Source organism: Populus euphratica, unplaced genomic scaffold (assembly GCF_000495115.2).
Source record: "Populus euphratica unplaced genomic scaffold, PopEup_1.0 scaffold1.1, whole genome shotgun sequence".
Classification (NCBI taxonomy): domain Eukaryota; kingdom Viridiplantae; phylum Streptophyta; class Magnoliopsida; order Malpighiales; family Salicaceae; genus Populus; species Populus euphratica.
The window spans coordinates 1,899,995-1,926,186 of record NW_011499845.1 but is presented as its reverse complement, the minus strand read 5'-3'; the positions used below and the strand labels follow the sequence as shown (position 1 = coordinate 1,926,186).

At 35.5% G+C, this 26,192-nt stretch overlaps 3 protein-coding genes and 2 long non-coding RNA genes across 6 annotated transcripts in view; 2 read left to right on the top strand and 3 right to left on the bottom strand.

Moving 5' to 3' along the window:
* EMB2771 (E3 ubiquitin ligase) overlaps positions 1–11,162 on the top strand; it is a 24,434-nt gene extending 13,272 nt beyond the window's left edge. The window contains exons 21-37 of the mRNA XM_011001385.1: positions 2,089–2,182; positions 2,264–2,346; positions 2,510–2,566; positions 2,657–2,734; positions 2,860–2,981; positions 3,070–3,230; positions 4,476–4,552; positions 4,632–4,745; positions 4,841–4,942; positions 5,640–5,780; positions 6,145–6,318; positions 6,663–6,726; positions 6,807–6,946; positions 7,038–7,195; positions 8,480–8,558; positions 9,245–9,343; positions 10,123–11,162. Of these exons, the coding sequence (XP_010999687.1) occupies positions 2,089–2,182; positions 2,264–2,346; positions 2,510–2,566; positions 2,657–2,734; positions 2,860–2,981; positions 3,070–3,230; positions 4,476–4,552; positions 4,632–4,745; positions 4,841–4,942; positions 5,640–5,780; positions 6,145–6,318; positions 6,663–6,726; positions 6,807–6,946; positions 7,038–7,195; positions 8,480–8,558; positions 9,245–9,343; positions 10,123–10,521 (2,142 nt within the window). The 3' untranslated portion in view covers positions 10,522–11,162. The remainder of the gene's footprint in view (positions 1–2,088; positions 2,183–2,263; positions 2,347–2,509; positions 2,567–2,656; positions 2,735–2,859; positions 2,982–3,069; positions 3,231–4,475; positions 4,553–4,631; positions 4,746–4,840; positions 4,943–5,639; positions 5,781–6,144; positions 6,319–6,662; positions 6,727–6,806; positions 6,947–7,037; positions 7,196–8,479; positions 8,559–9,244; positions 9,344–10,122) is intronic.
* On the top strand, positions 30–2,081 carry LOC105107379 (uncharacterized). The gene is made up of 3 exons (XR_838874.1): positions 30–49; positions 497–568; positions 1,652–2,081. It is a non-coding gene; the product is annotated as an uncharacterized LOC105107379 (long non-coding RNA).
* Positions 11,163–12,829: 1,667 nt separating the features above from the next.
* On the bottom strand, positions 12,830–17,560 carry LOC105107513 (protein trichome birefringence-like 30). The gene is made up of 5 exons (XM_011001497.1): positions 17,067–17,560; positions 16,722–16,893; positions 16,303–16,508; positions 16,010–16,168; positions 12,830–13,379 (listed from the first exon to the last, which is right to left on the bottom strand). Exons 1-5 carry the CDS (start codon positions 17,477–17,479, stop codon positions 13,043–13,045), a joined length of 1,287 nt encoding a protein of 428 aa, XP_010999799.1. The 5' UTR covers positions 17,480–17,560; the 3' UTR covers positions 12,830–13,042.
* Positions 17,561–20,046: 2,486 nt separating this feature from the next.
* LOC105107592 (uncharacterized) lies at positions 20,047–21,337 on the bottom strand. Its single transcript, XR_838916.1, has 2 exons — positions 21,094–21,337; positions 20,047–20,367 (listed from the first exon to the last, which is right to left on the bottom strand). It is a non-coding gene; the product is annotated as an uncharacterized LOC105107592 (long non-coding RNA).
* A 1,803-nt stretch (positions 21,338–23,140) lies between these two features.
* LOC105142655 (protein ESKIMO 1-like) overlaps positions 23,141–26,192 on the bottom strand; it is a 10,375-nt gene continuing 7,323 nt past the window's right edge. Inside the window, exons 1-5 of one of the 2 annotated variants that reach the window (XM_011050506.1) lie at positions 24,845–25,479; positions 24,569–24,743; positions 24,171–24,373; positions 23,899–24,060; positions 23,141–23,677 (exon numbers count right to left, since the gene is read on the bottom strand). In XM_011050506.1, the coding sequence (XP_011048808.1) occupies positions 23,329–23,677; positions 23,899–24,060; positions 24,171–24,373; positions 24,569–24,743; positions 24,845–25,290 (1,335 nt within the window). In that variant the 5' untranslated portion in view covers positions 25,291–25,479 and the 3' untranslated portion in view covers positions 23,141–23,328. Of the gene's footprint in view, positions 23,678–23,898; positions 24,061–24,170; positions 24,374–24,568; positions 24,744–24,844; positions 25,480–26,192 lie in introns of those variants that run through there. The other variant, XM_011050432.1, reaches the window with a different exon arrangement.

The following is a 26,192-nucleotide window of genomic DNA, read 5'->3' as shown; positions in this document are numbered from 1 at the left end:
TCGGCATTCTTCTTCATTTCCGGATTTGGAGTTACCAACCCTTGTGCAGGTATTTATCACTGTCTCACTTGAATTACATCATAAAATAATTTGTGATTTTTTTTTTTACATTTGGAAATGAATATATTTGTTTCTTCTACAAGGAAGGCAAAGTTTAATTGTTTGCAAAAACTTAAAAGGCGTGCATTGATGCATCCAAAGATGTGTTCATTAGCATACAAAAAAAATTCTTCAGAACACTATTTTCTTGAGAAGCACTTTCCAGACTCTGTTCTAAATTGGTATAAGCTTATTTTGTGGACTTCCTTGCTGTAGTTGGTGAATTCCAGTTTTCTTCCTCATATTGCAGTTGACTCTCTACTTGGTTACAGTTGTTGCTAAAATTGAGTCTTGAATGATTGATCAATTTGCAAAGGTGTAAAAAATAGTCATGAGATTTATTTGGCAGTAGTTGGAATATTGATTTGACCTCACATTCTATTCTGTTGCCTTCCAGTCAGCAGCACTAGTTTCAGCTGGGCTTCTCTATGAGGGATCAGTTCACCCGCCGACAATGCAGATTCTTCTGGTAACTTTTTACTTAAAGCTATGGTAGTAGATTCATTTTTTTACTATTAGTTTCATGTATTTCCTTTTCTGCTTAATATGGTATGGAATGTGTAATTGGACAGCAGAAAATCATCTATTCTTCATTGTACTCTCTCAAGTCTAGTGAGGCTATTATAACTAGATCCTTTCTGTTTGCCTGTGCTTTCTAAACATATCATCACACATTAGCCTTATTGGCTCAGTACTCTTACTAGGAGTGTTCACAAGTAGGATAAATTGGTTTTGATCTTATATATTTTACCTTCTGAAACTTGTGGTAATGAATATTCGAGAAATGATCCAAACGTTCTAAATTGGTAGGGCCAGCTTAAACAGGACCTGATTTGCTGTTGGCAGTTTGGATGAGTATCTGCATGATTGTTCCTGGCATTGCTAAACTGCATCCTGCAAATTTCTCTCTCCTATTTCACAATCCCAAACAAACCCACTTTGCATATCTTGTAATGTGGAAATCACTAGTTTTTCACCCAGGTTCCATCATCAAATGCTACTTATGTGAATCACATACAACCCCAATTCTAATCCAAAGTCAACTGCCTGTCACAAATGGATAACCATTAGCACTAATAGAATGAAGAAACAACCACCTCCAGTTTCATATTTCTCTTACCCTACTGCATTACTGAGAAAATGTTCAACCAGTATAAAACTAGCATCACCAAAACCAGCCACTGATTTCCACTCCCCAGTTCAGCTCATTTCTCCAATACAAACCACATTCATATTACAAAGAAAACAAATGTATGTTAGGGGCAGATTACTGAAATGTCATAAGAAGTCGAGAGGAGAAAACCGCCAAAGCCAGACAGAAAATAAGAGTTTTGTGCTCTCATGGCGTGAGAACCAAGATATCCTCAAAGATGAGGAGATTCTTTGAGAGAGACATAGAGATGATGAAAGAACTAAGGAGATGGCAGATGAGATCTTAGATCTGTGGAAATTAGGTTCCTATTTAAGGTGTGGGAATTGGAATTATATAGAAAAAGGAGCCTGAATTTTTTGGAATGTTCAAAAGATCCAATTTTTTGTATTGGTGTTTCAGGTTGGATTGGACAGGTGTATTTATAATCTTCAATGACTTGATCAGTTGGGTATCGCAAATCTACTGATCAACCTACCCCTTCTCTCAAATAATTGGTGAGGTTGGTTGGGCTAGGATTTGATTGAGTGGGTTGGTGCACTCCCAATTGTTTGATTTTAATAATGTTTTTAATAATATGAACTATTCAATTATGTGGTACTAACTAATTGCTTTGGATTGCAAGACAATGAATGATATAGCCATTAAACCTTAATGTGAATGAAAAGTACTCTTGTTAATGCCCTATTCAGCTACAAGTGTGGAGTGTTATGTATTCTTTTCTTAACTGTCCTCTGATACTCCTCCTCTCTCTCTCTCTCTCTCTTGTGGGTGCACTCCTGCAGACAACACACGCACATGATGCCTTTCAGTTATGATTACATAAATTACTTCTGCAGGGAGAAATAGGCCGTAGAAGTGGAGGCGATAATGTTCTTGAAAGAGAGGGTTATGCTGTTTCTGCAGGATTTTCTTTGGGTCTTGTTGCTTTGGGTATGGATAATTTAATACTTTGATCAATTAAATATTGAGAATCTGAACTTCATTTGAATTACTATGTTATGCTAACTGAAGGTCGAGGTGAAGATGCACTTGGTTTCTTGAACAGCTTGGTTGATCGATTGTTCCAATACATTGGTGGCAAGGAGATGTATAATGTAGGGATGTTAATTCTCTCTTGATGATTTTACTGCTGTTATGGATTCCTATAATTATGTTGTAAATTTGGTGTAACTAAAATGAACACCTTGAGCAATTTTACTTTTGGAATGCTTAATTGAGTTTTTGATTTTCTCTCTTTCCTGTTCTATTCTTAATCAGGAAAGACCCCTTTTCTTGACACCATCAACGGATGAACAAAACCATGGTGCTGGACAGGTCATCTCCACTACCTCTGGCACAGCAATGTTTCCAGGACCTTTTTCTTTTCCCTAATATATTGTTCTACTGTTTCTCTAATGTGCACAGATGATGGATGGAACTGCAGTCAATGTTGATGTTACTGCACCTGGAGCTATCATTGCTCTTGCATTAATGTTTTTGAAGGTACTTGAGTTTGAAACGTGCAACAAATGCGTTTTAGGATTAATAAGGATCATAGGATTCTAAAAAGAAATTCCTGCAAATGGCTGTATCATCTATAAAGATTTTTGGTTCTCCTTGTCTTGCAGACCGAGTCAGAGGCAGTTGTATCAAGGCTTTCTATTCCTCAGACCCATTTTGATTTGCAATATGTGAGACCCGACTTCATAATGCTTCGTGTCATAGCTCGGAATCTGATAATGTGGAGCAGGTAGTGCTAGTCATGTTAATTGCTGCATTTAAGCTTTATCTCTATACGATTAAGACTCTGATTCAAAGCTCACATACCATTTATTCAGGGTGCATCCATCCAATGATTGGATTCAGTCCCAGATTCCTAACATTGTCAAAAGTGGTGTTAATGGCCTTGAAGATCATGTTAATGACATGGATGAAATGGATGCAGAAACCTTTGTCCAGGCATATGTCAATATTGTGGCTGGAGCGTGTATTTCTCTTGGTAAGTAATTGTTGTTTGATCAGATTTGGATGGTTATTCTTCTAAGACTTATTTCCTGAAATGATTTTCATATCAAATGTGATCCTGCCTTTTGGTTCACCAAGGTATCTGCTGTATGGACTTGCCTGTGGCTTTATTTTAAGAAATTGAAGAATTTGAAATTATTGAGCATAAAATGACAATGCAGATGCACAGAGAATTTTTTTTTTTTAAAATCAAAATTTAGCAAATTAAGTCGAAGATGAGCTTCCTGTGACAGATAAAACCAACAAAGCCACCTCTTGCAAAGTGCAATTAAAATCTTGGTTTTGGCTAGCCAAGGCAATATTAATTCATTTCCTCAATTTTAAAGGAAATCACTTTTTCCAGATCAAAAAATCATCTATCCAGAAACTCATGCATGCAGTTTTGTCCTCAATTTTAAAGGAAATCATTATTTCCAGATCAAAAAATCATCTATCCAGAAACTCATGCATGCAGTTTTGTGAGTCAATGCATCCTTTGCTTTAGAATTGATTGCCATTATGAATGTACAGAACTTGCATAAGCAATCAATACAGTCTGTTCAAGCATCTGAGCAGTGGCCTAGGCTTATTGGAAAGTTGGGATCAGCTGAAGCTGGGACTTTCTGTGGTGACTCCTTATTTGTGAAAAATGCCCATTCTTTACATAAAATGAAAATGAAGTTTGATTTTGACAAACAGGTGGCAGATCTGCTGTAAACATTTTGTGTTAAATGGTAAAACTTGAAGAATTGTTGTCACATACTGCAATAGATCTTAAGTGGTACTCAATGATCGTGGACTCTAATGCATAGTTAATCTAGCTTTAGTACTGGCCCATATTTAGTTTCATAAGGTTGTCTTGTGCTGACTACATTCAGACTAAATTGTTATTTATATTTGCTTTTGTTGATCAACTTGACGAAAGGAAAATTGTCCAGAAGACACTGGATTGGTGCGTATAATCTTTAATCATCAACAACATGAAGTTGAGTTCTGGGCACACAAAATTATCATAAAAGTTATATAAATTGAAATCATGGGTGCACATACAATTTTTTTTTTTTTAATTATGTGCGTGGACAATGACATAATTGAATGTCTGTCACGATTATTTTATTGCATTTATCTATTTTGGCATGTTAATTAATGTCAGTCTGAATTTTTTTTTCCCATTGCTTTTCTTGTATTGTCCCCCCCCCCCTTGTAAATCCTGACCATTATTATCATTAATTATGGGCAGGTTTGAGATTTGCTGGCACAAAGGATGGGAATGCGCAGGAATTACTCTATGAATATGCTGTTTACTTTCTAAATGAGGTCCTACATTCACCATGTGTGATAGTGCTGTACTAGTATCTATTAGTTTGTTGATAGAAAAGTTAATGAAATTTTGCAGATCAAGCATGTTTGTGCTACAACTGGAAATGCCTTTCCTAAGGGATTGTCTCGTTATGTTGACCGTGGCACTTTGGAAATATGCCTTCATCTCATTGTTCTTTCATTGTCTGTGGTATGCGGAATTTGATTATTGATGTTGTTTTCTCACCATCCTCTGTAATATAGGAAAAAGTAATTCTAAGTTTGTTGTGTGTTCTTGGAGAGTAGGTTATGGCTGGTTCTGGACATCTACAAACATTTCGATTATTGAGATTTCTCCGCAGTCGCAACTCTGCAGATGGTCATGCTAATTATGGCACTCAGATGGCTGTAAGTTTCCTGAGATTTCCTTTGGCCTCTATGGATCAGTCATATTCCACTTTTCCATCATAATCGATCTGAATTCATTTGTTGGTTAAAAAACATGAGCTTCTCAAACATGCTAAAAACTCAAGGTCATGTGAGCCAGCTAAACATGGTCTGGTTGTACAATGTGGGCCATTAATATGTAAATTTATCTATCTTGGTGGATAAGTGCCCGTATTCACTGGTGCTTTTAGTTTTAGCAGTGCATCTGGAATCAGCTTTTCAAACTATATGGATGGAAGTTGCAAAATTGGTTTTAGCTCCCTGCCTTTAAATTTCCAGTACAGCTTAGCATGATATGAAAGTAAATCAATTTGCAATCACTTCACGATGAAATATTTAAATTATATCTGTGAGCTGCATTACTATCAAAAGAGTTCCAAAATACTTTAGGCTCTTGACTTCCGGGTTCACCAGTGATGCAAGGTTAATTTGATTATTAAGATTGGTGGCTTAAGATAAATTGTGCATTCGAATTCTTCATGTGTGCTTCTTGCTCGAGATAAATGATTTACCATTAAGACTACTCCTCTGTAACAAATTCAATTGAGAGAGAAATAAAGCAGTTAGCTTGGTTTGCTGTATTGTAATTATATATTTTTTTATAAGAAGCTTAGGAATATCAATGAACTTAATGTTTGCCTTTCTGAATTGCATTTAGGTAAGCTTGGCAATTGGTTTTTTGTTTCTCGGGGGAGGGATGCGGACATTTTCCACAAGCAACAGTTCGATTGCTGCTTTACTTATTACTCTGTATCCACGTTTGCCCACTGTACCAAATGATAATCGTTGCCACCTTCAGGTAACATGATTATATGCTATAAGAAACAACTATTATGGTGAACATCATGAAGGATGGAAACCTCCTAATAACTTGTTGTAAGAGTTTTATTGGCTTCAAACAGTAAATTTAGCAGGTGCCAAATGATGCTGCCTGGTCATGGTTGATCAGTGTGTTTTTGGGATTGTGGTACTAAATGTAAAGCTTTGTCTTTCAGAAAATATTTGAAGAAAAATGGCTTGTCAGTTTTATTTAATTGGTAAAAAAATGGCTATTTGGTTTTAGTGTAAAACAAAGATGTTGTGTCATTGGAAGCCCTGAAGTCTGAGTCTGTTGCTCCTCTTTTGTGTCGTACCATCTATTTCTCTTATGGTGTGTTTTTCAGGCATTCAGGCATTTATACGTCCTTGCAACAGAGGCTCGATTGCTTCAGACTGTTGATGTTGACAGTGGTCTGCCTGTCTATGCCCCTGTTGAAGTTACTGTCAAAGAAACTGAACATTATTCAGAAACAAGTTTTTGTGAAGTTACCCCTTGTATTTTGCCAGAACGTGCTATTGTAAGTTTTGCAGATTCACTGATGACTTTATGATTCTTGCTCTATCTTTTGCACTGTCGCAAATGTGCTCTCTCTCTCTCTCTCTTGAACTGGACATGGAATTTTTCTGCTGCTCTTGTGACTGCTCAAACAGATCCACACCTGGAATGGTTTAGGACAAGAACATAGTGATGCAGGGTTTTCTATCCCTGAACACAAGTGATTTTCCTGCCAGGAAGCTCCAGAATGGCTTCTTTTCTTAATGTGTTTAATGTTGGGTGCACTCCCTGAACACAAGTGATTTTCCTGCCACGAAGCCCCAGAATGGCTTCTTTTCTTAATGTGTTGTTTAATGTTGGTTGCAGTTGAAGAGTGTACGTGTTTGTGGCCCTCGGTATTGGCCTCAAGTAATGGAGCTTGTTCCTGAAGGTTAGAGTATGCCACTGCACAATTTCTGCTATTCAATATTACTTTAACATGCTTTATTGATCACTGTTACTAATGGACAGATAAACCTTGGTGGAGCATTGGGGAAAAGAATGACCCATTTAATTCTGGTGTCATCTACATCAAACGGAAGGTTGGAGCTTGTTCATATGTTGATGATCCCATAGGGTGCCAATCACTGTTATCACGAGCAATGCACAAGGTTGTCTTAACATTGTTTTATCAGCATTCGACACTTACCTCGACTGTGCCTTACTATATGTTAGATATCAAAACAACATGTCCTTTTCCAGGTTTTTGGTTTGACGAATATAAAAGTGGGTGATCCAAGTACCAGTGACCATAGTGGACCAGGTTCAGTTACAGTTGATCAGCTAGTCAGTTCCTTCTCTTCTGATCCTAGCTTAATTGCCTTTGCACAGCTCTGCTGTGACCCTTCTTGGAATTGCAAGTAAGCTTGCAGAACTTAAGATCTATGCATCACTGTTGGCTGTGGCATTTTCTTCTTGTCTATACATTAATGCTTCCTTTGATCTACACCTTAATTTTATTTTAGCCATTGTAGCACCACAATCTTGGATCTAGTTGGATACCATAAATGAAATGTCCCAGTGGTGCATCTGGTAGTCGGCATGTCCTTCAAGTTTTGAAACATGGTCCACTTTTATCCCTGTCAAATTTGACCAAGACCTCGAAGTTTGAATTTGGAATTTGAAAATTGAAAATTGAAACTATTGAGGTGTTCCCTGGAAATCACTTGGACTATTTTTTATACAAATCACATTCTTATACTGGGATGGGCAAATAAGTTGTCAGAAAAATATGGATGGGCAAATAAGTTGTCATAGAAAAATATGGATTGCCAAGCAAGGGATATATTTTTGGTTGGTTTTTCATTTGGATGCTTTAACCACATGCAATAAGGGTGTGTCTAGATTACTCCTCTTGGGACCTTGATTTGGGTGAACAAAAAATAGGAAATAGGCTTTGTTCTTTTGGGTAATGAATTAGAGGCTAAGGTGTAGGCTATTGGGACAGCTGAAGAGGCTTTGTCTTATCATGAAAGATTCTTACAATGACTTAGGTTTAGAATTCAATTGAACATTCAGAAGACTGCAAAATGTGCTGGAGTGTTTGTACTATTGGAATTAAATGGCGTAAGAAGTTAGTTTCTTGCTTGGTTTGGTTCCTAAATCATCCAAGGCTTCTTGTATGTCGAAGGACATGTTAGATAGGAGGGTGGCGAGAACTTACCATTGTAATTTCTCACCCCATTCAGAAGGACATGTTAGATAGGAGGGTAAAGGTGGCGAAAACTTACCATTGTAATTTCTCACCCCATTTACTTATGTTTGGTACAAGTTTGATGGTGAGAGGAATTTTAATGGAGGTTTAAATGTAACCTCAAAAGAGGGGTTAAATGTTCACCTAGTGGGGTGAGAGGTAAAGAAATTTTGAGGGAAAAAGTTTGAGTTCTGTGCTCTTACCTCCTTTTTTTTTTTTTTTTTAATTCAACACTTCTTTTCCTTTCTTTCATCTTCTACCATTTTAGACCATAAATATAAGATATATATATATATATATTTTAATCTTTCTAAGGACCAATTATTATCCTTATTTTCTCTACTTTCTAGCAAATATCTTTAACACTTCACCCCTTAATTTCTTTTTACACCCTTATCACTTCGTCCAAAATATCTTACCCCCTTAACATTAGTCATGCATCTATTTGCAGATCTGATGTTGAATTCCAGGAATTTTGCTTGCAAGTATTATTTGAGTGCATTAGCAAAGACAGACCAGCTCTTCTACAGGTAATAATTGCAGGAGATTGCTTACCTAAGTGTAACATACACAATCTCTCTTATCGATCTATAACTTTTTGCATAAGTTGATTTTTGTTAAACCATCATTGCAATTCGGGATTGATGCTTCATTCATGTAAATCTTGAATATTTAAAAGTTCATTCATCCAAGTATTTTTATTGATCCATGCAGGGAAAATTTCTTTCACAGTTGTATTAAAAATTTTAAGTTTTGAATTCTAGTGTAATTATCTAGATAAAGAATTGTTAGACATTAACTAAATAAAATATTTGGAATGCATGATTTATAGGAGTAGAATATAAAATAAAATGATTTTTTAATTGCTAATTCACCATGTAGAAAATTAAGAGCCAGTAAGAATGCATATTGTACTGATTTCCTCGGTGGATCTGTTCTCTTGTAAATTTCATGGCTTCTTTTTTGTTTCTAGAACTAATTTTAATTCAATTTATTGGACACAATTAGTGCCTGTTAGATACTAGAATAAATAAATAAATAAGGCGCCCCAAGTACAAAGTGCTCTGGAAAAAAGTCCACCATATCTAGGTATGTGTTTGCAAGGTGTCTACGGACAGATTGATTTGAAGTCTTTTTGAATGGAATATTTTGCTGAAACGATCCTGCTTCGATGTATTGTCATTCTAATATGGTTATTTTCCTCAAATTCTTGCAGGTATATTTATCATTATATACTACAATTGGTTCAATGACTGACCAAGTTACAAATGGTACTTTTATTATTGGAGATTCACTCGCTTTGTCTAGTTTAAAGGTAAATTTTTTTTGTTAGTCCTAGCATCTTACCTACTAATTGAACTAGGTCATTTCTTCCATATAATTGATTGCATACCATTTGCTTCACAAAATAATGCCTTGATTAAACAACAAAGATCTGGCTGTGACCTAGAATATAACTGCAGAATGATGAGGCACAGTATTTAAGAAACTTGTATTTATTGTCATTTGAAAGTGAATGATATGTGAAACTAACATAAATTCCTGCAACGTTGTATGGCATACTGAGTGCAGATGCCACCTAGGTCATGGGGCCAAAGCTGACCAATGTTTGGGGTTGGTGGGCTAGTGGGCAGATCACATAATTGGAATCACACAAGTAGAACATGCTGAAGGTTGAATTGATTAATTTGTCATTTAGAATTGTCTCATCAGGTTTCCTTCATGTTAGAACTTCAAGACAATCACCATAAGCTGGTATACATTACAATGGGTTTTTATACCTAACAAACTTATGTTTAACATGATATACTTCACACCAACACAACCAACAGGCTTGGCCCGATAAAACTGGTATGATATGTGGGGCCCCAAGAATAGTGAAATATGAGAGATAACATAGGCCATGATGCCAAACTTTTATAAGCCAGAAGATGGAGAGATCAGAAATACATAAAGGCCATTAAAAAATTATTAGGGGATTCCCTTTGAGAATAGAAAGCAAAACTAACGGAGTTTACGGAACCTATTTCTGGAAGCTTCTAGATGGAAGGGTTTGTGCATAACAATACTGAAATAATGTTGTTCTGTTTGCAGCTAGCTTTAACCTATAACGAGGCCCTTCTCAGTGGAAGACTGACTACACCAAGAGGTAGCATTATTCAATCTGTCTTTCTAGGATCACTTAAAAAGCGGGTGGAAGAGCTGCTACATTGTTCAGAGGGATTGAAAATTGATTTTTGCAACTATTTGAATTTTGGGAGATGGCCCAATGATCAAACAGAGGGAGAGAAAAATTCTGTGCTTCTATCTTGGTATCTTCAATGGTTTGCAGTACCATCATCGTCCATAATCAAGACAGCAATGGAGAGAGTTAAGCCCAAGCTTGTGTCAGCATCTTCGGTTCCCTTGCTGCGTTTGTTATTGCCAAGAACTCACATCAATGCAATTGGTGAGATAGATAAGTTATTGGTTTCTCCCCAAGTCAGTGGATGAGGTATGGATGCTGTGTTCTTTCAAAGGAAGGTAAGGAAGCGTGTCCAACTCCACAGTTTTGCAACTTCAGAAATCGTACTTTTAAAATTGTTCTACGTTAGGTTTCAGGAAGTGAGAAACGGGACTGTAGTTTGGTTTCTTGTTTCTTTCGCTCTTGAGCTGTTTCAAAATGCAAGGTTTTGTGAAGTTGGAAAAAGGCACGAGTTCATGAAGAAGTTGGAACTGGAAGTCTTAACCAAAGTGGAACCTCTATGTCATCCAGCGAAGTGGTTGTGGCAGAGAATTGATATCGGCTCATCATGCTTCAGGGAGTAAGTGGGGAGCAACTGCACCTGCCTCGAAACGGAACCTACTAGAGGTTCTCCTTTTGGCACGCGGAGGTGTTTTTCAATGTGAAATTTGTATGCAGATTATATTTATCTGTATTTGTCTATTGTATATTTTTTGTCGTTATTAGCAACATTAGAGCGTACATGAAATCTCCAATGATGAAATCCTCCCCGCTCCCATCCTATATTTCCTTCATTACCTGGCCCCTCGTTACAAAATTCACAGCTAAATTAACGTTGATCTCCAGTGTTTTGCCTCCATAACATTATTAGCATCCAATTGAATGCATAAATTTCTTTTAATGATTTCAATCAAATAGCTGGATAAACTCGGTGCCTCTATGAAGTTTGTCTTGTTTATCCATTTTGCCAACAGATGGGTTTGAATCTCTCACATCACTAGCAAAACTCTCCAAAGTTTAAGAAGAAGAAAATCACATAGGATAGGATTTACAACACTTCCATCGTGGGATACTTTAACCACCAGGTTATGTGTTAAAGATTAGGTGGTCTTAATCCTTCCAGTTACGTTCATGTTTGGACATTGTTTCGGGTATTACAATGGCGTCTGATTTGCCAGCTCTCATGGTTGGAGGGTCCGAATTGGACTCAACTAGAGCATTATAGTCCTGGAAATTCAAGTAAAACAATAAACTGGCCATGTGGGCCGATCTCAAGCAAGCCCTTCTCTACCTGTTCAATGTCTAGTATTTTAATTAATAAGTGATGTTTCTCTTTGAATTTGATCAAGTTATGAAAATAATGAGTCTCATCTCGGAGACTGTTTCTATTATTATTTATTTGCATTGGACATGCTATCAGGATCATTATGGTGCAAATCCAGCCGAAAACAAATGGGATGAGAAAGGACTTGCCAATTGTTCAACGTAGTTTGCCCAATATGAATGTCCTAGAAAATAAACAAAATTTGAATCCATGAAGCTCTCAGGATTTTCCAAGGCTACCAAAGGTATCGCCGACAACCGAATGTTATAGCCAAACATCTCAGCTTGGTTGCTTGTAGAAAAAACTTGGGTCTTGTGAACTAGTTTGTGCAGTATGTTCACAATGTTATTCATTCAATTTTGTCGTTCTTCTTTCTTTCCGAGGACGCCTAGAATGAAGCAGAGAGAACCTCAATTTTGAAAGCAGTGATATAGCCTGAAGAGTCCAAGACTCCAAGCTCTTCATGCCAGGAGGAATGGCAGATTGAACCATACAAATTGCGTCAGAGGCCCAAATCCAAAAAAGTCGATAAGTTCATGATGAAAGCCCAAACTCAAAAACCCATAGTCTTCACTAATGCTTGGACTGGATGTGTCACAGACCCAGAAACGAAAAGCTCTCAACGTTCTTGTGCTGGTGAGGCGCTTAGCGCGTCGCTGGCCGAAATTCAAATTAGATAATATGATTTTTGGGAGCCCGACTAAAAAATCCCCCTAATTTCAGGGCGTTGTCTTTTACTGCCGAAATGCAAATCAGGTGTCAAGATGCATGGCAGCCCGACTACAAAATCCCCCTATTTTCAGAGGGCGTTGTCTTTTACTGTCGAAATTCAAATCAGGTGATGTGATGCTTGGCAGCCCGACTAGAAAACCCCCCTATTTTCAGGGCGTTGTCTTTTATTTCCAACGTATATACTGTACTGCACAGCTATTGAATCTGTGAAAACTTTGGCAAACGGAACTTTTCAAGCATCTTAAACCCTGCAAGGGTTCAGATCTATAAACAAAATAAGTAAAAAAAAAGGGTATTGATATTAATTATGGCAATAACATCAAAATGCTGCACATTCTAGATTTTAGATATATTATTAAGAGAGGCCCCGATGGGTGCTGCTAAATTCAACGATAGTTTTGTAATTATCACTGCTTATTCTTTAAAATAGCCAGTATACTCTCTCCATTAATGGTTATAATATTCCAGATTGATCAACCCTCTCCATTGATGTTGATTTAAAGAGGCCACGCTAGTCCATCTTGAAGAGCAAGCAGTGAAAATATTAAATTTCATAGTGAATTTAACAATACCCTTAAGAGATACACCGTTCACATTTGCTTCAGGATATTCAAATAAAAGGCAACTTAATTCCTCATTTTAATGAGCTGCCAACTATATAATTAGGTGATGATGACGATGAACAAGAATTCATTGAAACACCAATACTAGTATAGAAGAAAACGGCATAGAAATCAATATTGGTTAGTGATGTATGCGTAGAGCAGCTCATTCCATGTATCAGGCAGCCCAGGGACACACCAGTGAACACAGTCGGAATACTTGGCTGGATTTGCTTTCTGCTCCCGTGAGGGCACCTTGTTATAAATAGAAGGATGTGCATCTTTTCTATACTCGGAGAGGGTGGTTATATTGAGAAACTTGATTGGAAATTTCATTGAATGGATCACCTTTTCTGCTATTGCAAAATATCGATGGTCATTGCTACCCTCCAATGGTATGGACATGTTCAGAATTGGAGTAGTCTCTTTCTCACACATAACCGCATCTGCGTTGTTCCAGTCCAAGGCCCTGTAACGCATTGCATTCACTTGTAAGTTGTAATCCGCCATCGCCAATCTTTCTAATTAATCAACTTCAAGAGTTACAGTCCCCATCAAGATATTCCATTTCCAATCCATGTTATTATTATGCTGTTGCTGAAAGGAACAGTAAACTTATTTTTTTGCCTTTTTCCCTTTCGTTGTGCTGTGGACCACGAAAGCCCGTGCTTGTGTGTGTGTGTGTGTATAAACAATGAATTATAAATCTCTATCAAGGGATATGCTTATACGTCCGTTTAGGTGATATGAATCAATTTCAGGCGATAAAAATTGATGTTGTAAGAGTGTGATTGAATTTTAGATGGAAGGGATCCATTCTTAAAGGTTATTAATCAATTTCAGAGGATAATAATTTTCATTGGGGGGTTATCAGAAGAATAAAATCACTAGTGGGTCATCGGAAAGATAGAAATTAACGTTTAAAGGGTACGGGTCGATTACAAAGAAGGTAGCGATTCAATTACAGGGGGTAGACATCCATATTTAGAGGATGGGATATGATTTTGAAAAGATAGAAATCAATTTTATGCCATAATTCATAAGGTAGAAATCAACTTCAATGTAAAAAATTGATATTGAAGGGACTGTAAGTTATTATCAATTAGTATATATAAATCAATTTTAAATGGTAGCAAACCAATTTTCAGGGTCAAATCAAATTTTATACAAGAAAGATTGACAATAGACTAGAAATCAATTTTAGATGGTAAAAATTGATATTGAAAGGACTGATATTAGATGAAATCGAATTTCATAGGTTAAAAAGGCTGTCATTGAATTTCTATTTTGTTAATCCCTGTTATGGGAATCAATTTCGTAAGGTGAGAATTCAGATTTTGAGGATACAAGTTGATTTTCAAAGGATAGGAATTAGCAGTTGGATGATAGGAGTTGATTTCAAGGTATATTTTAATTGATTTAATGTGGTTGGTATTAAATTTCAAATGATAAGACTTCATGTTCAAAGGTTAAGAACTGATTTTCAAGAATAAGACTTGATTTCAGTTTTATCAATATCAGAAATTAGAGTTTTAAACTCAATGGATAATGATACATATTTTGGAAGCACGTAAGAATCAATTTAGAGGTATGAATCGACAGTGAGAGGATTTTAATTAATTTTCAGACAGCATGAATCAAACTTAGAGTGTAAGAAATTTTTTTCCAAGGTTAAGATTTTATTCTCTATGACTGGAATTAATATGGAGAAACAATGCAGATATCTTTAAAAATTCGCTTTCCAAGAATATCATGAATTGATTAGACTCCATGTAGATTTTATATGATTCATTGGGAGTTGGATAATTTTTTTTACAGGAATAAAAATAAATATGTAATTTTTTAATTTTTTTTTAAATTATAAATATTATATAAAAAATCATGCATTTAGTTAAATATATCAAGAATCTTCTATGCCAATAAATACAAAAAATAAAATGTTAACTCATCTATTCAATTTGCCTCTCCATAGGTTGAATAATTTTTTTAACATAAAAAATTAAATATTATTAACATATTTTTTAATATTGAGTAAAAATTATAATCATAAATTAAAAAGTTGATACTTATATATAATAAAATACAATAAAAATCATAAGTATTAATAAAAACATGTAAGATATCAAATTTATTTTAACAAGATAAAAAAATGAAATAATATTGTAATTGCTATATTGAAGCACTATTTTCTTAGCTCTTGTATAATAATTTTTCAAAAACAAAAAGTGTTAAAAAAATTAACACAAATTATAAAAAAAAGTAAAGATAACAACAAAAAAAAAAAACATAAATAGGCCAAGCATAGAGGGACAAGAAGTGTGAAAAATAAAAAAATAATAATATTTTTTTTCAAAAGCAGTAAAGAAAAATAAGAAGGAAAAACTAAAAAATATTACAAAATATAAAGATTAAAAAAATAATAAATTAATTAATTATAAAATGATAAAAATATTAAATTACAATTATGCAATTTCAATAGGAAAAGATCATTTCTAGTACATGTATAATTATTTTAATTGAAATTTTAAATGTCGCTTAAAAGTTATTGACTTTAAGGGTGTATTTTTATATTTAGTTAATTGTACGGAAAGTCTATAATTTTATATTATTCTTGCTGATAGGGTAATATTAAAACAACCGACAAACAAATTAAGGACACTATTTTTTTTTTTAATCTAGGCCAAGAGTGGATTATAATTTAATCTTATATTTTTGATGAATTTTTAAGTTAATACTTCTAATTTTAAAAATTTCAAGGTGAGTTATATATTGATCACGTGCATTGCATGCGTTGAAGAAATTATCTTTCTTTTTTTATCAAATTAATAAAACTATTTTGTATTCTTTAAAATAAATGATATACAAAACAAAATTTCAAAGATAGGTAGGTGATTAAAGAGATTTAATTTCTTCGTTTACTTTTTGAATTTGAGCGTAAGGTTCGAGAGAATTTATCCCTTGAATAAACTGTGCTGATATAGAAGTCGTCTTTTTTTTTAATAATTTGAGAAAAAAATAATTAAGATTAATGTTTAAACTAATATAAAATACGTCTAGCTATCGAACCATAAAAAAAAGGGGGAATTCCTTGATATTTACCTGACATGTAGAGGAGCCATGCTGTTGAAGAAAACTTCGGTACGACTAGGATGAACATGCTCGTCAACCCACTTGGCCCATGTCCTTAACGATCTTTCATACGCAACATGTGCTTCGACTACATCATACTCCTTGGCCCTCTCGTCAAATGGTCCTCGTCTTTTTCATCGAGCACACAAGTAAAGAGTTAGCTTGCTTACTGTTATGATCGAGATTACTCTTATCTAAAAATGAAGACTTCAAGAATTAATTATTCTTGAGTACACATACATATAGCATAATATAGTCCTTACATCAGTCTCACAGTGGGATGCTTGATCCACCAGGCGTACGTGTCAAAGATGAGATAGTCTGTTTTCTTCCAAGTCTTCTGTCCCTTCTTTGAAATTGAATCAGAAATTATTGAAATGTTCGATGCTCCGTTCCTCATTTTGGGAGGGTCTCCGTTCGACTTTACTAGAAACGGAGCCCAGTAAGATTCAATGGTAGCATTGTACTCCTGATCAAGAAAACAAAAATCATGTTGTAATTGCCAGTAAATCCCTTAATTACTGCCTCATAGAAAAACTTACACTCCTGAATTCCTTCCCCCCTTGATTTCTATCTCTTATCCTCGTCGTCGTCGTCGTCTTCTTCTTCTTTTTTGGTCCCAAGGCAATGAACATATAGGAAAGAAAAGCTTAAGTAGGTCGACAATGTATGTATGTGTTACCTCAATGATGAAACGGTTGCTATACGTGGAAAAGGTTGTCCTCTTCTTGCCAGGTGAAATGGCGGATTGAACCAAACAAACCAGGGACATCCACTGATTTTGATGTATCGAATCTCCAACAAACATAAGCCTTTTCCCTCTAAGTTTCTCTAGGAACAATTTTGCGTTGAACCTTCATCCCCCGTCAAAAAAAATATATTATATATTTATTTATTAACAACAGCAATATTCCTTAAATAGTATCAATTACGAATAACTAATAGCATAAACTACAAACAATTAATGAATTCATATTGATCATGATACTTTATAAGTTATAATTAACAAAGAAATAAATATACTTACTTTGGTAAAGAACAACCTTTTGGCTGCCACCTCCAACTCTGGTACATGGAATCCGGCCTTCCATTCTTTGTGCATGAAATCCATTGTTGGATATAAGGACATTCGTCCTCCCTGTACAAAGGATGTGTTTTGTTATCAAAAACCCATTTTCCTGTGAATATATCACAAGAATCCTTTGTTTTCGATCGAAGCTTTTCCACTTGTTTGGTTAACACGAACACTTCTTTGTCTTCTTGTTTTCTTTCAGTTCGATGATGACTCTTGTCACTCTTTAAGTGGGATGGGATTGATCCCAAATCTGTGTGCTCACTGAAAACAAAGCAAGGAAGGACAGAGATCAAGAATATTGCTACAGTCGTTGATACGAGTTTAGGGTGTTGGAGTTTGAGATTGCCAAAGTTTCCCTGCTTCATCGTGACTGTTTAGAGGAACTGGGTTTGCCTTGGGGTGAGTTATATACGCTACGAATTATGAAAGAGTGCTGAAAAAGAATAATAATAATAAAAAAAAACAAGAAAACTAATGTCGGTGTCATTAGTTTTCCTTCTTATTCTTTTTTCAACCATTAGTCTTCCCGTTTATGATAATTTATTGATGCTGTGAAGATATATACAATTTTTTTTATACATAATGGAAATATAGTTATTTGATTAGTAGCAATGCTAGCTAGCATCCACTTTCCTTTAATAATGGCAAGCCTTGCCCATAAAATTGATGCAGTTTTGTCTTTCACAGTTCCTAACTTCCTACAAACCAACGAACACCATTAAAATTATAAGGGGAAGAAATCGTGTGTTGACTAATTCTAAATATATTTTTGATTGATGAGAGAAAGCAAGACCTGCCGTGTTCCACTTCAATCTGATTTTATCAAGTTGTTCAGGTTTTAATATATATAATTAGAAGACAAAATTATTTCCAGTAAAAAATAAAAAAAAAAATCATGTGAGAGCATTTGTATTTATATGTTCATGCTTGATATTGCAGTTGTTTTTGTTTTTAAAATTGTTTTTTATTTAAAAAATATTAAATTGTTTTTTTTAGATTTTTTAATGTTAAAAATAAAAAAAAATATTTTTGATTCATTTTAAATTTAATAACACTTTTAAAAAATACTCTACATTACATTACCAAACACAGTAAATCTCTCTCCCTCTCTTTTTTTTCACAAGCTTGTTTCTATCTTTTACTTTTAACGCATGGAATTCACACGTGCCCTCCTGTTAGCTAGAATCTCTTAAGCTTTCTTTTGAACTGCTTTCTCTGACCTGTGATCATTAATTTAATTCGATTCTTGCCCTTTTGGCATGCCACTGTAACTAAACAAATTCTTGTTAACTACTTTGTAATAGATAGAAATAAGAATATCTTGAAATATTGTTAAAGTGAAAAATCATGTTGAAGTTTAAAGTGTTCGGCTACTGCATACGCTGTGATTCTACTAATGATTATATGGTCCATATAAACTTGATCGTTCATGCGTCAATCTCAATACTTTGTGTTATGCTATTTGTATAAATGTCAAATCGAACGTCTCATGTCCTTACCTACCAAAGCTGTGCTCCTAGCAACTCTCGTGATTATTGACTGATGAATATAATTTGCCATGACAGCTACTCGCAGGGCACTACTCTAGATTAAAAACCCTATTCTTCTTTGAAATCATAGAGATGCAATTCCTTATTTCATTATGTTTTTGTTTTGATGGATATAAGATTTATTTGATTAATTAAAATATTCAGGCCCAGAAAGTGTCATTGCTGCCCTTCTAATAGCATCCTTTGGAACTAGCACTAGCAACCTCAGAGAGAGGCAATTAGCCAAGTAAAACAGATTTACTTGCACTGGCAATTAGTAATTAGCAATCAATTCAAGGGAAGGCGAGCCTATTTACCAGAGTGCCGACGCAGCAATATCACGTGCCCACGTTATAATTTTGGGCGTAGAGTATTTCCTATCCAATCTTCAGAACTCTTAAAGTCTACGCATGGGAGCGTCATGATGAACAATTTAAAGTTTTGGATTTTTCTCATCGTGCAATATTAAAAGAAAAAAAAGAAGAAAAAACAAACCCGACAGATTCTCCTTGAAGAAAGAATGTGCGGGACATGTGACCATCTGAGATCAAATCCAACTCGTGTTAAGAACGAGATAGATTAAAGGTGGGATCGATTGTCCTAGATTCGCAGTCCAATATTATATCCAATAAGCCTGCTACCAAGCTAGAAATTTAAGAAAAAACAAGAGCCTCGGACAAAAACTAATTGCAAAAATCAAGCCTCATACGACTTGAGATTGAAAACATGAGGTTGGATCAACCACTGAAGCAGTAAGTTGTCTCGGGCAGCATCTCTATGCCAGCGCTTTAAAGGTTCCAGTCGGTAGGGATTTTTAGGATGGTTTTTCATTAGCACCCCCCGAGAGTGTGCTCTAGTAGAACCTTCGGGAATGTCTCAGGTTATCGATGGGATCTCTTTTTAGTAGGCCCAGTGATCCAAGTTTCCAGGTCCATTATAGATGTACTTTGAGAGCCTGCCCATCAACAAATCTACTTTAAAGAAGCCCACATTATTATTATTATTATTATTATTATTAGAGATTCCTCATAACTTTTCTGTCGGATTAAGCTTTCTAAATGACTCGTTTTACATTTTCCCCATTCTGATAGGTTCCCTTGAGACGAATGTTTTAGGAACGACCTTAAAAAGTGCTGGGATGACTTACTTCAATTTTAGAACACTTTTGTCATCTTCTTCTTCAAGCGTTGATTAGATATAAATATTTATATCAAAATAAAATCCAATCATGAATGTCATGATGTAAAATGATAAGCCGTCGAGATTTTACTTGTTACTGGGATTTTTCATTGTATTTTTTTACCAGTCTAGAATATGATGACATAATATTACATGCTTGGTTAAATTCAGTTTCATTGTGGTTCTATGCTACTTTTTCACATCAAGTGCTTACCAAAATTTCATGAGTTGGGCACTTGAAAAAATGTCCTCTTTCCTCCGGAAATCAATTGAAAGCTTGCCTCTTTTTAACTGTCAAACAAATCATGAATGTGCTCTTCTAAATTAAATTGTAATAACAAAGTTGATTTCGACAATTTCTAATCTACTTCTCCTAATAGAACTAAATCCGTAACACAACTTGTACATTACACGAAGATTAACAGGAAAAAAAAACCTGTAGTAGGAAAAAGGAACTGCTGTCGCTCAAGAGTGGAAAGCAATATACGTGTACTATAATTCATTCCATGCGTCACGCACTCCCAGGAGACACCAATGAACACAATCTGCGTGCATGGCTGGGTTAGACTTTTGTTCTGGAGAGAGTAACTCGCCCCCACGAGCACCATTAAAAATTGAAGTGAGCTAGGTTTTGTTGTTGGCTACAGTGACAGTGTATCCATAATGTTAGGGTGGTTGACATTTCATGGAAGGCATCAACCATTTACCATTAACTATTGGTAGTCACCATTGTTGAATGAGATAGAGTTGGTGACCATCATTATTGAATGAGCTAGAATTGGTAGCCACCAATGTTGACAACAAACCAAGAAGAGCTTCCATGAATGCCTATAAATAGAGGCATATATGAGAGAGAGGAAGTAGAGCCAAAGATGTGAGAAATGTAGGAGAAAGTGGGCTGCCATTGCAGCACTAAAAAGAGAAATAGAGTGAGGTTGAGAGTTGTCAAAGAGGGGATGATTCCTCCTCCTCTATTGTTGTAAATCTTCTACTCTCCCTACATAATGCAATGGCTTCTCCTATGGATGTAGACGGTTTGCCGAACCACGTAAAATACCGTTTCTCAGTGTGCTTCTCCTTCTATGAGCAAATATCAGTACATCACCGGTCGGAAATTCCCAACACATAATTGTCGAAGAGCAAAAACAATTTATTCTATACTTTTTATAGCTCAACTTTCAACTAATTTTGTAGTATAAAGAAGTTATTGTTGATTGATAGAAGATGACTGCACAAGATATCAAGTTAGCTCAATACACAAAATAAATTACCAGACATGTTGAGGAGCCACGCTGTTGAAGAAGATTTTCGTTCGATCAGGATCAATATTTTCTTCAACCTATTTGGCCCATGTCCTCAAAGCTCTCTCAAATGCTATATGCCGATCAATTTCATCATAAATATTGCTGGCCCATTGCCTTTCTCATCAAATCACAAGTATCAAATTAATTGATGAAAATTACTCTTATCTAAAACAGAGAGATGGAGAATTAGCTAGAAACACGGTTGAACTTGGTACTTGTTCATAGTGGGATGCCTCATCCACCATATACAAGTACTAAAAATGAGATAGTCTATCTACTTCCAATTATCACCAGTGCTCTTTGAAATTGATTCAGCCATGATTATGGGGTCCCTTTTCCCGTCCCTTGACATTGGAGTGTCTGAATTGGATTCAACCAGAAATGGAGCCCGGTAAAATTCAATGGATACATTGTATTCCCGAAAAAAAGATAATTAAAACAGAAGATTAATCAGAGTAATTTCAGTAATTCTTGACTTTGTCTCAACGAAAGTTATGTTCCTTTGTTTTCCCACTTAAATTGATTTTCTTGGTTTCAGGCTTCTTTGCATGCAAATGAAAAGACTTGCCGATGGAATTAGGTATTTGTGTTTAATCATTACCTCTATTATAAAGGCCTGGATTAGTCCGGATAACAAAATCTCATCTTGGCTGGTGGAATGGCAGACTGGACCAAGCAAGATAGTGATACTCACTGATTTAGATTTATTGAATCTCCAACATACATAAGCTGCTTTCCTCTAAGTTTTTCCAGCAACTATTCTGCACTGAACCTGATCAGAGATGCATAAAAATAATTAGCATCTTTCCCAGGAAAGCGAACGTGGGTGGCAATTATGACCGGGAGACAATTCCTGTTAATACATTTGGTGTCATGATGATGATACATGAACGAGTAACAAAACAAAACAAAAAGCCTCAAAGAATACATGAATATTAGTAAAAAACGATGAGATGACACACAGAAAGAAAAATGTTTCCTTCCTTGGGCAAAGAACAATCTCTCGGTTGCCATCTCCAATTCTGGTACGTGGAGTCCTGCTTCCCTTTTTTCCCGCAGGTAACCCCTTCTGTGAGAAACGCACATTCATCTTCTTCGTATAAAGGACGTGTTACGTTATCAAAAACCCATTCTCCTGTGAAAATGTCACAACTTTCTAATGGTTCTATAGTTTTTTCAGCTTTTCTGTTAGGGACTGATGAATTCACATCTTGATCACTTTCTGCTTCAACTTTATGATCATTGTTGACATTCTTCGGAGTTTCTTGAACTGCTGGCCCTTTCCGCTCGTATGAAAACAAGTTGAAGTATACATGCTCCTTGAACACATGGCAAGCAAGGAAATAAAATAAAAAAATTACTGAAACGAGTAATATGGATATTGAACGGCAATATTTCAGGTTGCCACTGACATGCTTCATTGCGGCTGTTTCCAATTGGATTTGATGCCTTAGAGTTGTGAATGAATGACATGGAGATAAAACTAAAGAAGTGCAGAAGTAATGTGATCAATGTTTAGTATATCTACTTCAATAGCTGTAATTAACATACATATGTTATTATCATACCTAATTAATGAAGAAATGTTTTGCATTTCCAATATTATTCACGTTCATTGAAGTTTCCAAGTTTTCTTAAAAACTGTATGTAATCTGGTCTTTCAACTACTGCCTTAAGGAAGACTCTAATAGATAATTGTGAATTTTTTAGATGAATTGCGAATTTTGCAACGACCTCCAGATTTTGTAGCGTATGAGCTTGTAGATTATCCCGTATTAACATTATCAGTGAACATTTTTTTAGAAATGAATCAAGTACTGAAGTTATTTATTTTGTAGAGATAAGGAATTAAGAATAATTTCATACTTCACAAGATGCCTTTATCACCAGCTAAGAGTGGGTGGCATGAAATCTTTATACCTCAATAAATTCCATTTAGTTGAGGGGTCACTTATTTTTATTAATCACCTTTTCGATTTCAACTAAAGTTCACGAGGAACGAGAAATGTTTTTCATCGAAGGGTTATACACACGAGCATATATTGATTGCGCTGTTTCAATTTCATTACATCTTTACCTTTAAAATTAACTCAACATCAACAAATAATCAAATTGCAGAGGTTATATAGCAATTATATGCTTTCATTGAGAATCAATTAAATTAAATTACCAAAGAAAAAACCAGAATGTAATCTGTTTGAGTCAAGTACGAGAGATGATATATGTGTAGAGCAGCTCATTCCATGTATCAGGAAGTCCAGGCAGACACCAGTGCAAACAATCGGCATACTTGAGCGGGTCAGACTTTTTCTCTGGCGAGAGTAACTTGCCTTCAATAGCTGTGTAAATGGACGTGTGTGCATCTTTCCGATATTCAGACAATGTGGTTACATTGAGGAAGTTGACTGGTACTTTCATTGAACGAGTCACATTCACTGCGATCGCAAAAAGTTGTCGGTTCGTTCCCACATCGAATGGCTTGGACTTGTTTAGGATCGGTTTAGTTTCATTAGAACACTTAATCCCAGCAGGATTGTCCCAGTCCAGGTTCCTGTTGCATTTTCCGTGACGTTGTCAGCTTAAAACTGAAATCATTCTAACATATAAAATTTTAGTGCCTAATGCATCCAGAAACGCAGTCAAAAAGAAAATTGCAATTGGCAGGGGCAAGATGCATTTTGGATGAAAAAAAAGTAAGAAGAAAGAACACAAAACGTATGAAATGAACACAATCTGGTGCTAAAACAAGGACTAGGAGTTAGATTGCTGCACCTGGCATGGGTAGGAGACATGCTACTGAAGAAAACAGAGGAATTCTTGGGATCAACATTTTCCTCCACCCATCTGGCCCACGTCCTCAAAACTCTCTCATATGCTATTGGCAACTCAACTTCATCATACTCCATGGGGCCTTCAACAAATGATCCTCCTCGCCTTTTCCATAACTCCACAAGAAGGGAATCAACCTCTTGGTTATGCTAAAACTATTGATTAAATATGCACAGAAGCTGGATTGAAAGGGGAAAAAAAGACTTGATACTTACAATACTTTTGTATAAATAGACGTCATCCACCAAATATAAGTGTTGAATATAAGGTAATCGACATTCTTCCAGTCATCTCCATGTTTTGAGATTGATTCGGGCATGATAACGCGGTCCGATTGGCCATTCCTATTTGATACAGCATCCGAATTGGACTCGACCAAAAAAGGAGCCCAGTAAAACTCTATGGTAGCGTTGTAGTCCTTCAAATTTACAGATGAATCAAATCATATGATGATGATAAATTCTCCACTAGATTAATAGATGGCATAATTCACCACCTTTACTGCCATTCTACACATTAATTTGAGGGATTACAAAGCAAAAACTAAACCTGTGTCGATGTGATTTATTCTAGGTATGAAAAGTGATCTTAATTTGAGGGAGTAAAGAGATACCTCAATTTTGAAGACGCTGAGAAAACTTGAGCTGCTTGACAAACTCTTCTTGTCTGGAGGAATCACAGATTGGACCAGACAAATCATGGATTCCCATTGCTGACGATTCAATGAATCTCCTACAAACATAAGCCTCTTCCCTCTAAGTTTCTCCAGCAACAACGTTGCTTTGAACCTGAGTTAGACCAAAGTAGAAACCATATATATACAATGACTCATATACTAATTAGAAGAGACTAGAACTGAGCTGATCAGGAAAGCAAAGAGAGTACTTACTTGGGCAAAGAGCAATCTCTTGGCTGCCATCTCCAATTTTGATACATTGAATCCTTCCTTCCATTTTTTATGCAAGTCACTGAATCAGTCAGGAACTCACAGTCTTCTTCTTTATATAGAGGATGAGTCAACTTATCAAGAACCCACTCTCCTAAGAAGATATCACACTCTTTCCGTGGCAACACCACTTCTTCATGATCTCCTTCAACAGAAACCAGCTCCATATTTACATTTTCTTTTGTACCCTTTGCTGAGGGCCTATCATCATCAATATTGCTATTTTCTTGAACTGCTGGGTACTCCTCCAAGATCCCTTTGAATCTTGGAAATGGGAGTGCCACAAAATTTTCATTGAAAAGAACACACGCAACGATAGAGAAAGTAAAAAATACTAAGATTGAGGGGTAATTACAGCTCTGGCTTCTAAGGCCACCTCCATCCTTCATGGTGTCTTCTCTGAAAATGATCCCACTTCAATTCCATAAAAAAGACAATCAACGGCGGTGCCCTTAGAAATGACAGTCTTGTTTCCTTTCAAGTTGCCGTGAAGAGTGAAACAATATACTGGCACACGATTCACTGGTTAATAAACATAAATGATAAAACTCACTGATGTGTCCAATTTATCTGAGTTTTTCTCACCAAGCTCATCAACACGTGGATTGTTTTTGCTTTTCTGATTTTTCTGTGTTGACTTGAATTTGAGGACTAGATAGTAGATAAGCATGGGATCCCGTGATTGGTGATTCCAAATTTCCAATGTACGAAGCTTAGTGATTTAATAAAATTATATTTCAGCTTACAAAATCACAGGATTTTTCCCCATGAATATAGGAAAATTTCAACGATTCTTTGACGTCCCCACAAAAGTTACAGGGGATGGTGTCGCAGTCAAGAAGGGGTCCACCGACAGGAACCTCTGTCCCCATTTGTCACTTCAGGTTGATGGAGATAAACTACACAGGTAAATCTGGCTCGGAATAATTATATCCAGAGTATATGCACGAGTTAAAAAAACTTATATTTTCTATTCGAGTCCTGGCTTTTTATAAAAAAAAGGTAGCGTCGTATGAACATATTCATTATAATAAGTATTATAATGTATTGAGATGCAATATTAGTTTTCTTAATCCCGGCAGTTTAAACAGTTTTTTTAATTAATATATATTTAGACTAATTTATATATACTTGATTAATTTTAGAAGTCTTGAAATTAACGACATAATATATATTTGATAATATTATTAATGATATTTTTTAAAAATAATTTTTTAAAGAAAACATTAAATTTTTTAATGATTTTTTTATGTTTTAACATTCTCCTATTAAAATTATTAAAAACAACTAA